At 34.9% G+C, this 16,750-nt stretch overlaps 1 protein-coding gene across 2 annotated transcripts in view; it reads left to right on the top strand.

Annotated features, from left to right (window-relative positions):
* Rsbn1l (round spermatid basic protein 1 like) overlaps positions 1-16,750 on the top strand; it is a 62,066-nt gene that overhangs the window by 12,475 nt on the left and 32,841 nt on the right. For both annotated transcript variants that reach the window (XM_020187264.2, XM_074064898.1), the window contains exon 2: positions 15,999-16,109. In XM_020187264.2, the coding sequence (XP_020042853.1) occupies positions 15,999-16,109 (111 nt within the window). The remainder of the gene's footprint in view (positions 1-15,998; positions 16,110-16,750) is intronic.

Here is a 16,750-nt window from a genome sequence, read left to right as displayed (position 1 = left end):
AGTAGCACACTGACAGTGGGCACATTTTCAAGTGAGCTTGAGAGGCAGGTATTAATGGTGTGAGAACTAGAAAGGAAATGAACTATATTGGTAATGCTAATGGAATTATGTTTGGCTAATGTTGAATTATCAAAATTTTAAATACCCTAGCCTCAAAGAAATGAAGTTTATCATTGTATTATACGAATTGGATGTTTGGGGCTGGGAGATGACGACAGTAGGATTGAACTCCACTTAGCCACCCCTTTTTGCCCAGGCCAGACTTGGACCATGATCATCCTACCTATGCCTCCTTCTTAACTGGGATTACACGTGTGGACCATCACCTGTGTTTTTAAAGGGTACTGGGGTTTGAATTCAGGGGTCTTAGACTTGGTAGATGGGCTCTATACTGAGTGAGCCAAGTCCCCAGATTTCTGGCTTATTCCTGAAATGAAGTTTCACTAATTTTTGTCCCGGCTGACCTCAAACTATGATCCTTCTGTCTGCCTCCCAGTTTCCCGGGATTACAGATATGAGTCACTGTACCCTGTGCAAGAGATCTATCTATCTATTTAAATGTACATGTATGTTACGTGTACGGTTTTGGGGGTACTTGGGTTTGAACTCAGGGCCTCATGCTTTCTAGGCAGGCTCTCTACCAGTTGAGCCATTTTGCCAGCTCCTTTTGTGTGTGTGTGTGTGTGTGTGTGTGTGTGTGTGTGTGTGTGTGTGTGTGTGTTGAATATTTTTGAGATTGAGTCTCGAGAACTATTTGCCCAGGTTGGCTTCCAACAGTGATCCTTCTGATCTCTGCCTCCCAAATAGCTAGCACTACAGGTTTGAGCCATTGGCGCCTGGCTTTTTTACTGTTTTTAATATGTGTTTGTTTATAAAATTCTATGTAACAATAATTTAAGAATGGTAAAATAATTGAGAAGGAAGGGAATATTTTTTCTTAGTGTAGAATGGTGCTGTCTTGAATAAATAATTCTGTGTTTAAAAGTAACCAAGGATAATACAATGTAATTATCCTTTTTAGTAAATCTGACCATTTTTTCATACTTTGTCTAGATAGAGTTATGAGTGAAAACATACATGTTGTGTGAAAATATGTGTTGTGTAAGACACAGTGAAAAGAGTACACAACTGAAAATTAGGAGGCCTTAAGAGCAAACCTGTAGCAAGTGTCTCCATTGTAAAAGCAGAAGTTTGGGCTGTATGCTGAAGACTCTTTGTAAGCTTGTGTGACCTTTTACAGTTATATGATTTTGTAGTCACTATGAATATTGCTTAATTCATTTTTCTAGTTATAAAATTATTCAAACTGTAGATAGTTGCAAAGAAAGTGATGCTATACTGAAATCATGCTATTGTTGTTTTAATGATTATATTAGCTATATATACACATATAATTTTTTATACATTTGTGGGTTTTTTGTGTATACATATCTTGTATACATATGTATGTTTTTTTTTAATGTCACCCCCCCCCCCCCGCAATTTCTTATATTTTCTGTATCCTGCTTTTTTTCATTTGGCATTATGTTAGCAATGTCATTCATGTCACTACAGGTAGATCTCTGTCATCAGTTCTGGTGGCTTATCTAGTATTCCTGTTTGTATTATGTGTATAAACCATAACACCATAACACATTTAACTGATACCATATTAGGGGACATTGAATCATGCTAAAATAAACCTTTGTAAGTATAACTTTGTAAGGGTAAAGTCCTAGAAGTTGAGTCATGGAGTGGCCTTTAACACACTTTACCTTTAAAGTGTGTATACTTTAAATTTACTATGTAATGCTTTCCTGAAAGGTAAACAGTTTGCTATGTCACCCATGGTATGTGTGAAACTTTCCATTGTTTTACATCTTTTTTAATGATGAGCTTTCTGATTTCAAAATGTTTCACATTTTGTTGAAAATGTCATTGTCTTGAAAAATTATATTATTTGAGTTTATTAATGATTTTAAGATTGGACGTGTTTTCACTCATTTTGTTCATGTACTTTGCCCAATCCATTGAAGGACCTATTTTTAAAAAAATTGATTTGTGACACTTAGTGTTGGGCATATTAGCCCCTTGTTAAACTGTTCCAAAAATTTTTCTTTCTTGAGACAGGGTCTCACTATGTTGCCAAGGTTTGCCTTGAACTTTAGCACTTGCTTTTCAGTGTATTTATTTTCTATCTGTATCTCTTTGGTGAAGTATCTGTTCAAAATATCTACTATGGTATTGTGTTCTTAATGTTAAAAGTTGTGAAGGTTTTTTACATATTCTCAGTACAAGGTCTTTATATGTTTTGCAAATTTTCCCCTTTCTGTTGTCTTTTTAATCTCTTTATATTGTCTTTCACAGTTTTTAGAGCAGAACTTTTTCACCCCAGAAATTTATAAAGTGATCAACTCTTATTTATAACTTATTTACTTTCTTATATCAAATTTTTTTATTAGGATATATTCGTTGTACAGGGGGGAATTCATAGTGACAATTCTGATTAGGCTTATATTGTACATTGGTTAGATCATCTCCATTTCCCTCCCCCAACCTGTTCCCCACCCAACTTAAAGCAATTGCAAGATATTTCTTTGCTCTATTTCATATAAGAATATGAAGTACATCAACAATATGCCCTCACCTTAATCTCCTTCATTCCCCCTCCCCCTCCCACAAGTACTCCCTCCACCCTGTACCTGTTTTACAGTCCTGTCTTTCATTATAAATATTTAAGTTGATGTTCAAAGGGATTTCTTAGTATATCCCTGCTGTGGGTTTCTGTTACTCTCCCTTAAGCCTTTAAGCCTTTACTTACCACCCCAACCCCCATTTTTCAACAACTTTCAATACACATTCTTATATCCTCTACCTTCATAGATGTTATATTTTATGAAATTACTGATGCTCTATCACTCTCTTTTCCTTTCCCTCTTTCCCCAAGTTCCATAGAGTAGTTCCACTATTACAAATATATTCTACATTATGAGTTTGTATATGATAATGTTCATTTTTGTTTATCTTTTAGATCTAACTTCCATGTATTGAGAGAAAACATGAGGACTTTGTCTTTTTGAGCCTGGCTTATTTAACATTATGTCCTCCAATTGCATCCATTTACCTTCAGACCGCATATCATTATTCCTTATGACTGAGTAAAACTCCATTGTGTTTTACTTGATCCATTCCAGTTGTAGGGCATCTGGGTTATTTCCACAGCTTGACTATTGTGAATAGTGCTGGATAAACATCGGTGTACAGGAATCTCTATTGTATCTTGACTTTCGCTCCTTTGGGTGATTGCCCAGGAGTGGCATCATATAGCAGTTCTATCTTTAGCTTTTTGAGGAATCTCCATACTGCTTCCTGAAGTGCTTATACTAATTTGCATTCCCCCCAACAGTGTATAAAGTTTCCTGTTTCACCGAATCTTCACCAGCATTTGTTGTTGTTATTGCCCTTGAATATGGCCATTCTAATTGGGGTGAGATGAAATCTGAGTGTAATTTTGATTTGTATTTCTTTTATAACCAGGGAAGTTGAACACGTCTTCATGTATTTACTGGCCATTTGTACTGCTTTCAACATCCCATCTTCATTGGGATGTTGATTCTTTGGGGGTTAAGGTTTTTGAGTTCCTCATAGATTCCGGATATTAACTTTTATGAGTAGCATTTGATTTTGTTTTTATTATGTTTATTAAGCACATTTATTATAGTACTTCACTCTTAGATTTTAATTTATCAGTGTGTTTCGTAAGACATATTCTACGTTAGTGTTTCTCTGAAGCAAGTGCATGTCTTTTTCACAGATAATCAAAAAACGTTTCCCATTAATTAAGTTAGCTAAATAATAAAACTTTAGCATCCTTCTGTAATCCCAGTGCAAGGGAGGCTGAGGCAGCAGGATCGTATATAGGCTAACTGGGTAGGATAAAGTATATCTGTGACCTGGGTTACATAATAGACAATTTCAAAAAAACAAGGAAACAAACAATACCTTTGTGAAGGCTGGACTATATTAATTTGTAAGAAAATACCCTGTAACTACAGATGAAGCAGGAATTAAAATTTAAGAATATTATTAAAATAATATTGTTTTTATTAAAAAAAAAAAAGAAAATACCCTAAATTATTAGTAGCTTAAAAGAATAACCATTTTATCATTTCTGATGATTTTGTGGGTCAGAAATGCCAACAAGATTGACTGGGTGATTCTTCTGCTTCCTGCGGTATTGAACAGGGTTGCTTAGTGACGATGAGTTGGTGAGTAGGTCAAGATGATTTTACTCATGTGCATATTGCCTTCTGAAGGACAGCCAGGTGCTAATCTGAGTCCTCTGCATTCGTTTCCTGTTAGGATCTTGCCACATGGTCTCTTTATCAGGATACATTCTTGCATGGCATCTGAGGACTCCAAGAAAACATTATAGTCTGGAGAACTGCGTGGAAATAGCAAGACTTCAAATGAAGTAGCCTGGAAACCTGAACCAGTGCCTCAGGGTATACATACTAGGGTACTTAATAAGTATATATTTGCTTAGAATATTTCATTCAGAGTACATTCCAGATTAAGATAGGTAAAGCATTCGTGGGAGAGTTAGTGACATTAGTTAAACACTACTTTTTAAAATTTAGAACTGTAATTGGTTGTGTGAAAAAACATAACTAGAAGTATATAACAAGAGAGTGGTACACCCAGTTATATATGCCCACATGTTATCATTAGCCAGAATAAATTACATGATTTATTTGTTTGTATTATAATGTAGAATTTAAATTAAACAATATAATTTTATACCATGGACTTGGAGGTTTGAATGACCCAGATTATATGTGAGTCACATTTGATACAGCAACTAAAGTATAAGATTGAGGGATTTAGAGTGATTTAACTTTGTAAGCTAGATACTATATATAATAGTGCCTTACTATGTCATGTTTTAGTTTTACAGAATATTGAAAAGAAATTTTACTTCTGTTTTAGAGACAAAACTTTTCTGTTGATCAGGAAGAAAAACCTGATTTAAAACTTTTCATTGTGCTAAGAGAAAAAGCCCAAATCACTTTATTATGCCATGCTTTGCTTGGTTTTCATAATCTATGCATGTATTTGTCTATTTTAAAATTTTCCTGTTAACACTCTTTGTCTTGTGCCTACTATTGCTATACTATCTTGTCACACTGTATATGTTCCTAAATACTTTCTTAATAAAATTCTATTTGTATTTAATAATAATTACTATATTTGTCAAGAAGCTGTAATTAGGTATTGAATATAGTGTTGGAAATAATGCATATGTTGACTCTAAGCCTAATAAAAACTTAAAAGATAAGTGCTGTCATCTTTTATAGATAAGAATACTGAGGGGAAGCTTGGCTCAGTGACTTGCTTTGTGTTTGGTAGTCAGTTATTGGCAGAGCTGGAATTTTTTTTTTTTCATAATATTGGGGTTTGAATTCAGCGTTGTGCTTGCTAGGCAGGCACTCTACCACTTGAGTCACACCCTCAGCTTTAATTTGATATTAGTTTAGTTTATTGTTTTTATTTATTTATCTATTTAGTGGTACTGGGCTTTGAACTTAGGGCTTTGAACTTAAGGCCTTTCACTTGCTAGGCAAGCCCTATACCACTTGAGCCACACACCCAGCCCCAGAGTTGGAATTTGAACTTGAGTTTATATAACTACAGAGCTTGAATTATTTTCATTATATTACTATACATTTAGGATTTCTTAGTCCCAGCCATCTGAAGCTGCCTGTTTTCAAAATTTTATTTCCTGGTTGTTTTTTGGTCTGGAATATATTAGCCAAAGCAACCTGCCTATTCTCAAATGATAAGAGATAGTATCTTACACTTTGAATTTCCTCATATCACCTGTAGACAGTCCATTTTTCACTACTATATACAACATGGGATGTTGTTAAAATATGAGTCATTGTACTAAATTTTAATCCTATTATATAAAGGAATAGAACAATAGAACCAAGGAATAATAGAACAGAAGGAATCTTCAGAGATGAGTATAGCCCCTGATTTTCTAAGTATAAGCAACGGACGCTTCATGATTCTTTTACTTCACAAATTCTTATGTTCTTGGCTAACTAGATCTGCACATGTCTTTCAGATCTCAGGGTCCTTGTGTATCAGTTATGTCCATAAGGACCACTCACCCTTTTAGCAATTTCTGTCTATGTGGATGAGCACCAGAGGAAGAGTCAAGTTTTAAAAACTGTCTACCTCCAGCCTGTCAAATCACAGCCATTTCTTAATTGGGAAGGAAGGATCTTCTTTTCCTTTTAAGTTTCTAGAAACCATTTTTGTGTGATTCCTTTCTTTACTATATATCTACTGGAGAAGATGGTGCAGAAGAATTGAACTAGAAGTAGTGGTTAGGTACAGGGTATACGTTAGGAATTTGTATATTGTTAGCTAAATACCATAAAACTGATCCAAAGAATTCTCGTTGTATTTATTCATTTTCATTTCTAAAGTGTGGTATTAGAGCTTTTAAGTAGAAACTAGAAAACCTGGTTGGGAGTTGTTTTGCTACATTCTCTCTTTGTCACTGAAAAATCATTTAAAATCTCCAAGCCTCAACTTTCCTTCTGTAAAATGGAGGGAGTAGGTAAGTTCTCTAAGCAGCTTACTACAATTAAAATAATTTTGTGGCAACTTTTCTGGCAGCTGTCCCACTCCAACATTCCTCTGTTCTTGTTATACCTCTGCCATATCCTGTTTATTTCTAAAAGTCTTATAAAAGCATTTACTTATTTTGCGTTATGATTTCTTTAATATGTCTTTGCTTCTGTCCTATGGTGATTTATTGCTTGCTGTGTGCTTGGCACTAGAGGGGAATGCAAAGAGGAAAACTATATTTCTTGCCTTTAGAGAATTTATAACTCAGTTGGAGAGATGGTTTCCCTGCAGTGTAAACATACTCTTTATTATTGCTTACTTTGTTTCTTAATTTGAATATTGCTTTTTTTGTCTTCTGTGCTTGCTAGCCCTTTAGATGCTTATCTTTAGTAATTTGTTTCTTTTTACTTTAGCCCTTTTCTTTGGATATCCCTGGAAACTTCCTGTTAAGCATCAGTTATGTGTAAAGCTGGATTCCAGGTTCTGTAGAAGGTAACAAAGATGAGTAAGATACGATAAATGCACAGGAGCTTACAGATCAGCAGGGCAGGCAGAGTAGCTACACACAGCTTGAATTAAAGTCATAAAAGAGGGAGGAGGAGGATGTGATTGTTTCTCCTTCATAGGGATCAAAGAGTGCTTAATGAACAAACTGAATTTCAGGTAGCTCTTACAAAATGTGTATGATGTTGGCAGCTGGAGGTGGGTTGAGTAAAAAGCAATTTAGTTGACTGCTGTTAGCAATGAAGTGTATGAGTCATGAATCAAACATGGAATCGTGTGGGTGAGTGGTAGAAGAAAATGCTAAGAGAAGGTAAGTCTTGACCATGAAGTTTCTTGAATAGCATAATGAGGACATTTTAGGTAGTCAGAGGCAAGCTGGAGTTGTATATTGATTTGTTTTAAGCAGAACTATGCTTTTAAGGGATTGTTTTGGTCATTCTATGACCAAATGGATTGTGGGAAGGGGAAAACTATAGGTAGGGAGACCTCTTCTTTCAAAAGATAGTGAGTATTCACTATGGTGGTGACTGTGGATGGAAAGGAAAAGGTGGATGTGGGGATATTTCAACAGAGAAATAGACTAAACTGGGCAAATGATTTAATGTTAGGAGAAAACAGGAGTAGGAGTTATTAAAGTTACTGAGAGTTTTTGTATTTGGATGTTGGAGAATGCTGCGCCATTAATATAAATAGGGAATTGGAAGGAGAACTGGAAACTCTTTTATATTAGTAAGATGATAATTTTGGTGGTAAGTATATTATACAGAGATGAAGGCATAAGTTTTGGCAGAGAGATTGGGCTTGGGGCTACTATGGAGATTCATTTACCTAGTGGTTATAGTTTAAGTCACTGGAGAACAGAGAAGCATGTGTAAGACAGATTCTAGGGAATGTGTAGGTTTGGATGATAGGATTGTGAGAATGAGGGAGTAATCACATCAGGATAGAATGGTTTCACTGAAACATAGGGATTTTGAGGAAGGAGGTTAATAACATGTTGCAGAGAGGTCCAAGGAAGAAAGACTGAGAAACCATTGGATTTGGTAGCCTTGATTAGTTGTGTCACACTAATTTTGTATCACAAATCACTTCTTTCCTCATTTATTTTTCATAAAATCCTTTCTTTTTACTGTATCCTTAATCTCTTTGTCTCAATTTTTCTATTAATGTTCTTATTTTGTACCTCTACTTTCTTTTCTGCTCCTTCCCATTTAAGTTCTGTATATTTTCCGTTTTCTGGTTCCTGCTTACTTTCTTATAAATTTCCACTAGTACATTACTCTTAACTGAATGTGGGAGGGGGGATGGGAGAAGGGGATATCAGTGCAGTTACTAAGACCATCAGATTTCATGGACTGCTTTATGATGGTGTGACTTACGGCTTATATTCTGATCGTGCAAAACTGGTAGTATGAAGCCTGTTTGATGTTTTGATGTAAGCTGAAAACTTCATTATGAAATTCTACCAGCATTTCTTAAAAACTGATAGTGTAGATTTTTACGACTTTTTCTTCAAAAATGAAATGAACCTTTTAAAAGAACTTCCCTTGTACCAAAATGTGTGGTTTAATTTGCAAAGTATGGTATTGGTTTTCTATCATTTTCTTAAAAGCTATCCAACCTAATAACACATATGTTTATGCATATTCACTATATATATGAATATATATAATTGTTTCTGTTTTTCTTTTGGTCTTTTCTTGATTAACTGAGATGTAACCTGGATATAATGTATGTATAAGTGAAGTAGAAAAGCACTTGAATGGTTTTAATAAAGGTAGGCTTTTGGGAAAACTAAGATGATTTTCATGTGTATATGTATTATGCTAAATAGTCAGTGTTTTGTTTTGTTTTTTGACACAGGGTCTCACTAGGTTGACCTTGAACTCATGAGCCTTCTGCCTCAGCCTGTCAAGTCCTGGGATTACAAGTGTGCTCCATAACGCTCAGCCTCACTGTTTTATTTTGAAGTGTTTTTTTTTCCCCGTATTTCTTTCCTTCTAATATGATAGGAGTGAAACTAAGTTTTTCGAATAATATTTGTCTGAAAGCAGTTATTCACTTTTCACTGTATGAATATACCAAGGGGTTAGCTAATCCTCCACTATTAAAATTTAAGTTGTTTATACTTAATTGTATAATGTGCAGACCCTTACATAGGTACATTTGTGCAGGCTTTATTTTTTTCATTTTATTGCATTCTAGCAGTGGAATTGTGGGATCAAAGGAATGAGAACTTTTAGTGATTTTGTGTGTGTGTGTGTGTGTAACAAAATCCTGTTATGTAGCCCAGGCTGATCTTAAACTCATGATCCTCCTGTATCAGCCTCCCAAGTCCTAGACTGCAGGTGTGTACCACCATGCCCTGCTACTTTTAGTGCATTTTCTACATATTGCTAAATAGGCTTCAGTAAAGCTATCAATTTACATTCATTTTGTCAGCACTAATTATTCTTTTTTTAATGGTCCATTTGATATAGGAAAACAGTTTCCTACTGTTTTAATTTATATTTCTTTGAATTTTAGGGTTAAATTTTTTTACATGTTTAATGTAATACAAACATCCTGTGTTGTTTGCTGTTTTGTGTCCTTAATACTTTTTGTATTTTCTTTTTTTAAAAAAAATGTTTGTGGCCCTGCGGTTTGAACTTAGGGCCTCATGCTTGATAGGCACCCTTACTGCTTGAACCACTCTGTTGTTTTGGTGGTTTTTTTTGATATAGGGTCTCTCAAACTATTTGCCAAGGGCTGACTTCGAACCTTGATCCTCCTGGTCTCTGCCTCCTAAGTAACTAGGATTATAGGCGTTAGTCATCAGTGCATGGCTTATTTTTAATTTTTTGAAAGTGTTTTTTGCTGCTGCTGGGGTTTGCACTCTGAGCCTCATGCTTGCTAGGCAGGATTGAGACACACACACAGAGTTTTTTTTTTTTTTTTTTGGTGGTGCCGGGGTTTGGATTCAGGGATTCATGTTTGCCAGGCAGGTGCTCTACCACTTACCATGCCTTTAGCCTTCATTTTTAAAATATAATTTTTCTGTATTAAATCATAAGGTTTCTTTATATGAAAAGTGCTCTACATATTTTGAGGATGTGAAGAAAGTAGCTGTTGTAGATTGTTAGTGGGAATATAAATTAATACTAAAGCCATTTAAAAATTAAAATTAGAACTAATACCTGCATTTGGGGTGGGTGCCTGTGATCCCATCTACTTGGGGGCTGAGGCAGAGGATCTTTGAGCTCAGGAGTTAGAGGCTACCCTGAGTTGAATACAGCAAGACCCTGTAAGAAGCACCAGTGGATCCAGCAATCCCATTACTAGGTATGCATCAAAGGAAATAAAATCAATATATTAAAGAGTAATCTTTACCCCTACATTTATTGCAGCACCATTTATAATAGTGAAGGTGTGGAATCAACCAGGTGCCTAGTGGATAACTGGATAAAGAAAATGTGTTATATACACACAGTGGAATACTACTCAGCCTTAAAAAAGGAGATCCTGTCCTTTACAAAAACTTAGATGATTCTGTCCCCCACCACAAAAAAAAAAAAAAAAGCCCATCACAGCTGGCAGAGTGGCTCAAGTGGTAGAGCACCTGCCTAGCAAGTGTGAGCCCTGAGTTCAAACCCCAGCACAACAACAACAAAAGAAAATAAAAAAGCCAGTCACAGAAAGAGAAATGTCACATGATGTCATTTACATGTGGAATGTAAAAAAGTTAAACTTACAGAAACAGAAAGCAAAATGATGGTTACCAAAGGATGGTGGGTGTTGGAATTTGGGAGATGTTGGTTTAAGTACATACAGTTTTAGTTAGATAAGAGGAGTAAGTTCAGGAGATATATGGTATGTCATAGTACAGTTAATTACTGAGAATTGTATATTTGGAAATTGCCGAGAGTAGAGTTTAAGAGCTCTCACCACGTACATAGGGCATGTGTTAAATGACTTGATTTACCCATTCCACTATCTATACATACATTAAAACATGTTGTTTGTGTACCATAAATATATGTGATTTTTACTTGTCAACTAAAAAGAGCTCTATATAAAAAGGTTTTGGGAAAATTCTTTGTCTTTATTTAAAATTACCTAGAATAATTGTGAATTTGTAATGTTGGAGAGGCGTAGTTTTAGTAAGTCTGAACTTTTTGTCAGAAATGAGTAGGCTGCTTAACGCAGAGAAACTAAAGCAGATACCTTAAAAGCAACTGAGGCCAATAGGAAAAGGGGACCAGGAACTAGAGAAAAGGTTAGATCAAAAAGAATTAACCTAGAAGGTAACACATACGCACAGGAAATCAATGTGAATCAATGCCCTGTATAGCTATCCTTATCTCAGCAGAAACCCTTGTTCCTTCCTATTATTGCTTATACTCTCTCTACAACAAAATTAGAAATAAGGGCAAAATAGTTTCTGCTGGGTATTGAGGGGGTTGGGGGGAGAGGGAGGGGGCGGAGTGGGTGGTAAGAGAGGGGGTGGGGGCAGGGGGGAGAAATGACCCAAGCCTTGTATGCACATATGAATAATAAAAGAAAAAAAAAAGAAATGAGTAGGCTGGTCATGTAAGGGAAACAAATGTTAGTAACTACCCTTGAAAGACTTCCATGACTAAGAATTCCCCCTGTCCTTGGGGGGTGTCAGAGGAAAAAACGGATTAACAAAGGTGAACTCAGAGAACTGTATAGAAGAGAAAGTCAGTAATGTACTATAGAAAATTATACTTTCTTTGTCACAGAGCCTGTTTTATACAATAAGCATTTATTGAATGAGAATCTTTTCTACTGTCAAGGAGTTTATGTGGGTGGGGATGGATGTTGATAAGGAGAGGGATGACTGTAACTGAAATACAGTGTGAAATTTGCTGTAATTGAGAACCTGTTTGTCATACAGTGGGAATAATGGAGCTTGTCTAGATTCTTAGCTGAGGATAAGTGAGAATAGGCTTTGAGGTGAGTGCTAGAACTATCACCTGAGGTAATAAATGACAGCTGAGGGCTAAGAGAGGGGACAGAATAAAATGCAGTGAGACTGAATTACTATTTTTCAGTTTTAAACAGTTCATTTTTTCTATTTTGAGGTCATTAATATGAGAATGATAACAAAATGTTTTCATAATTGTCTTAACATTTTAGGAAACAATGAAGTATGTAGTACATTTTTAAAAATCACCGATGGTTAAAAAATAAAGTGGCAATTCCAGTCCCCTAAAAAACGAAAAAAGAAAAAAAAGTGGCCATCTTCTGATGTATGAAGTAATTCTAAATATTCCAGTTAAATGTGTTGTTGAAACATCTGTTCTGTTAGTCAATAAATCTTTAAAAGTTTTCTCTATGTATTTAGCAGTTTACTTTCCTTTTATTGGAGTAGTTTGTCTCATATATACATATGTACGTATATACATAGACATATTTTCTTGACTAATACTGACAGACTAGTTAACTTTATTATTAACAGATATAACAAATGATTTTGTTACTAAGAACTGGTTTTCAAAGTGATAGTTATAATAGGGAACAATTGTATCTCCTTAGTTATCAGATTAGAGTCTTTTGTGCAGTAGTAATAATAACTGATTTTACCCAGACAAGAAGTTTTTGAGACCCTCATCTCAATCAATAAAAGCTGGGCATGGTGGGGGGGGGGTGGGCAGGGTCACCTGTCATCCCAACTATGCAGGAATTCTAAATAGGAAGATTGTGGTATAGGCATGCCTGGCATATATGTGAAGCTGTTTTTGGAAAATAACTAAAGTTTAAAAAAAAAGGAGCGGGGATGCTAGAGGTGTAGCTCAAATGGTAGAACTCCTGCCTAGCAGTACCAGTGCCCAGTACTTTCCCCAAAGTGTGTGTGTGTGTGTGTGTGTGTGTGCGCATGTGTGTGCATTTAGATTTGTAAGAACCCACCCACTGCCTTCCAGAGTAACATTGTGCATTCCCACCAGCAATGAATGAGAGTCCTATTGTTCACGTATTCGCGGTATTGCCAGTGTTCTGGATTTCCGCCATTCCCCTGATGTGGGGCATCTTTTCACATGCTTTCCCATCTGTATATCTTCTATTGTTCCTTTTGCAAATATTTTCTCCCTCTTGATGCTTGTCATTCTGTTCTCTTGACTGTTTCTTTTGGAGAAATTTGATTTCTTTTTGTGTGTGTGTGTGTGTGTGTGTCAGTGCAACTGGGGTTTGAACTCAGGGCTTTGCCCTTGGAAAGTAGGCATGCTACTGCTTGAGCCATACTTACAGTCCTCTTTTGCAGAAATTTTATTGAAGATCTGTTCTTTGTTTCACGGATTGTGCCTTTTGTGCTGAATCTAAAAAGTTGCTGCCACACCCAACGTCATCTAGATTTTCTTTTGTTATTTTGTAGGAGTTTTAATAATTTTGCATTTCATATTTAGCTATGTGAATTATTCAGTTTTTGTGAGGTGTATAACGTCTGTTTCTGGATTCATTTTTTTGATTGTGGGGGTCCAGTTGTTCCAGAACTATTTGTTGAAAAGAGAGTCTTGTGATGTAAGAAAAATTTCTTTTTCTAAGCTTTGCATGAGACCATGTGTATATAATTTCTTGATCATGAAGGTAAATGAATAAAAAATATTTTTAGGAGCAACCAATGTATTAAACAATGATGCCAGGGTGCTGTTTCCCATCATAATCCTTTCCCTGTGAAAATATTTAGAAGTGGGTTTTATAAATATGACTACATTACAGTGAGGTAGAGGCACACCTGTGATTTCCTGGTTAATCCTCATATAAGCATCATTTTAGAGCCACACTGGAAATCTAAAAGTGTCAGTTTTCAGCTTTTACAAGAGCTTAAATGTGATCTTTGGTCTTTTGAGTATGTAGGCTTCCCTCTATATCATAGCCGTACCATGTAACATAATTACAGGAGGTTTCGTGGAGACTGGTAAGGTTGCATTTTCAAAAAGGCTATGCTGTGAAAAGAAGCAAAAGCTCTGGGAAGAGTGAAAGGTAGACTGAGGGGTTCAGAGGAGGGATGGATAGCAGTGATGTCATGAAAAGACTTTTCTGTCGTGTATATTTAGGGTGATCTGTCTTTGCTGAGAAGGGTTTGCATGTGCGGAGGTACTAACTGTAATTATGCTGTCAGTAACTCCCATCTTGCCTATGCCATTTTTTTGTGTCTGTAGATGTTTTTCATATAATGACATCAACTTCAAACTTATTTTTTACTTGAATTATTTAATGTGATACATATTCCAAGACCTTGTTTATTGTGTTGTAAAACTAACAGGTGCCCAATGCACAAACTTAAAAACTTTCTACCAGTTACAATGAGCAACTTTTGTCAGGTGTGGTGGCAGTGCCTGCAGCCCTAGCTACTCTGGAGGATAAAGCAGGAGAATTGTGAGTTTGAGGCCAGCACAAGAAATATAGTGAGACCCTTCTCAAAAAAAAAACAAAAATCAAGAAAAAAGATAATAATAGGAACACCTTTTGATAATTTGGACTGTTATTCATTTGGAATGTATGTATATACTAATCTGCAAATTTTTAAAAATAATGGAGTCATCCTGTATTATAGCTCTCTTTCCTGAGTTGTTAGTTAAATTTTTTCCTAAAAAGTATTTATATTTTGTGATTGTGGAAGGCTTGTATTCTGAATATATGCCATTAAAAGTCTATACTTATTTTAATGCACGTGGTTAGAAGTCAGAATTGTGGAGACTTTTGGGGTGCTACATAAAGGCTTGAAGGAAACATAGAGATTCTGGAGTACTGTTTCACAAATATGCTCATTTTTGTGAGAATTGAGCTGTACACGCATGTACATTTTCTTGTATATATTATACTTTCATAAAGTTTGAAAAACTGAATATTTATTGAAATAACACATTATTAGAGTCATAAGATTGGCATAGATGATTAGAAAAAGAAATAGGGAGTTATCTCACATAAGAACCATGTACTAGACAAATGCTCCTCTGGAGCTCCATGAGGAGACATTTCACATACCAATTTTCTTCAGTTGTGAGTTTAAATAATTCATTTTTAAGAAAATGTTTGGTTACTTAGTAAATATTAACCTACATATGCATCTAAAAACTAGCCATTTGGAGTAACGTTTTATAGCTCAACAGCAACCTATCACAGGAATTCAAGGACTTTAAACATCATAAAACAGCAAACTAATCAGAAATGGGAGAACAAAGGAAACAACCAACCAGGACTATGTCATTATTTTTGCATTCTCCTCTAAATCTTATCCTTTGCTGGATTCATAGGATTTTGATTGAACAAATAAGAATTCATAGGATATCATGTATTTTGTAAAGTCAAGTTTGAATTTTTAGAATATAGTTCAGTGATTTCTAGATTTCTTGTGTTTTAATATCACAGTGTCACTAGCTAACCATATTAGTCATACTCTTCTTAAAAGGTGTAAGGGTGAGCTGAAAGTGTGATATAGTAACCCTATGAGGAAGCTACCAAGTACCATTTTACAGGTTATAAAACTGATTCTGAGTAATTTTTAATGTTATGTTACCAATACAGATATCTTCAATTTTAGAGCTAGCACTTTCTCACTGTTGCTTTCTGTTCAAATGAAGATGGCAATTATTTTAAGTAATTTGAAATTAGTCTACTATATTGGTTTATGTGAAAATGTAAAAAATAATACTTAAAATGAAATATAAAAAAATTTGAGATTATCTATTCCATGTTCAATAATAAAATAATTTTAGAAATATTCCCAAAACTCAAGAGGAAGAAAAAAGGGCAGACTTCTTTTCTCATTCTGATTTTATTTTTATATTGTAATCCCAGAATTTGAACTAAACTTCACAGAGAAAAAATTTAATTTTCATAGTTTTAACTATTTCCTTCATTTTGTGTTTCAGATAAAATCAAAGACAAAATCAAAGAGAGAGACAAAGAAAAAGAGAAAAAGAAGCACAAAGTAATGAGTGAAATTAAGAAAGAGAATGGGGAAGTAAAGATTTTGCTGAAAAGTAAGTTTATATTCAGTGATTTCTATTCTGTATTATACCGTTCAATATACATATTAGCTAAGTGATTAAGAAATGCTATTTGGAGCCAATTTTTGCTGGAGAATAAAATGAGAAGCAAGTATAGTATTTAGGAGTTCTGAGCTGCGTGATAACATGTCATGGTAACATGTCTTTAGTATGTTTATTTAATGAGTCATTAAACTCTTGTAAAGGTTAAGCTTCATTAAACTGTTAGAGTCCTTAAATTATTTTAAAATAAATTGTCTAACTCTGTGTTTGCATTGTTAGTCTTTATCCATATTTAGATAATGTAAAATGGTAATTTTTAGCACACAGGGATAGTGAAAGAAATTATCATAGAAATACTTGACTGTAAACATCATATCAAAGTCTAGGATTAAGAGGGAACATTTTACTTTGAGCTAAATCAGAAAGTATACTGTTTTACTCTATGTTTATTGTATGCTTAAGAATATCCTCCTTTTCCCCTATTCTCTGTTGTTAAATCATATTCAATTATTATTTATATGTAAGAGAGGGAAGAGAATTTGAGGGGTTGGTGGTTGGATAGTAAGTATAATATAAATCCTATTAGTCTGAACTTTTTTCCGAGAGAATTTGTGCTAGAAGTAAGGGCAGTG

Source organism: Castor canadensis, chromosome 2, assembly GCF_047511655.1.
Source record: "Castor canadensis chromosome 2, mCasCan1.hap1v2, whole genome shotgun sequence".
NCBI classification, from domain to species: Eukaryota; Metazoa; Chordata; class Mammalia; order Rodentia; family Castoridae; genus Castor; species Castor canadensis.
This window is presented reverse-complemented; position numbering and strand designations above follow the sequence as displayed.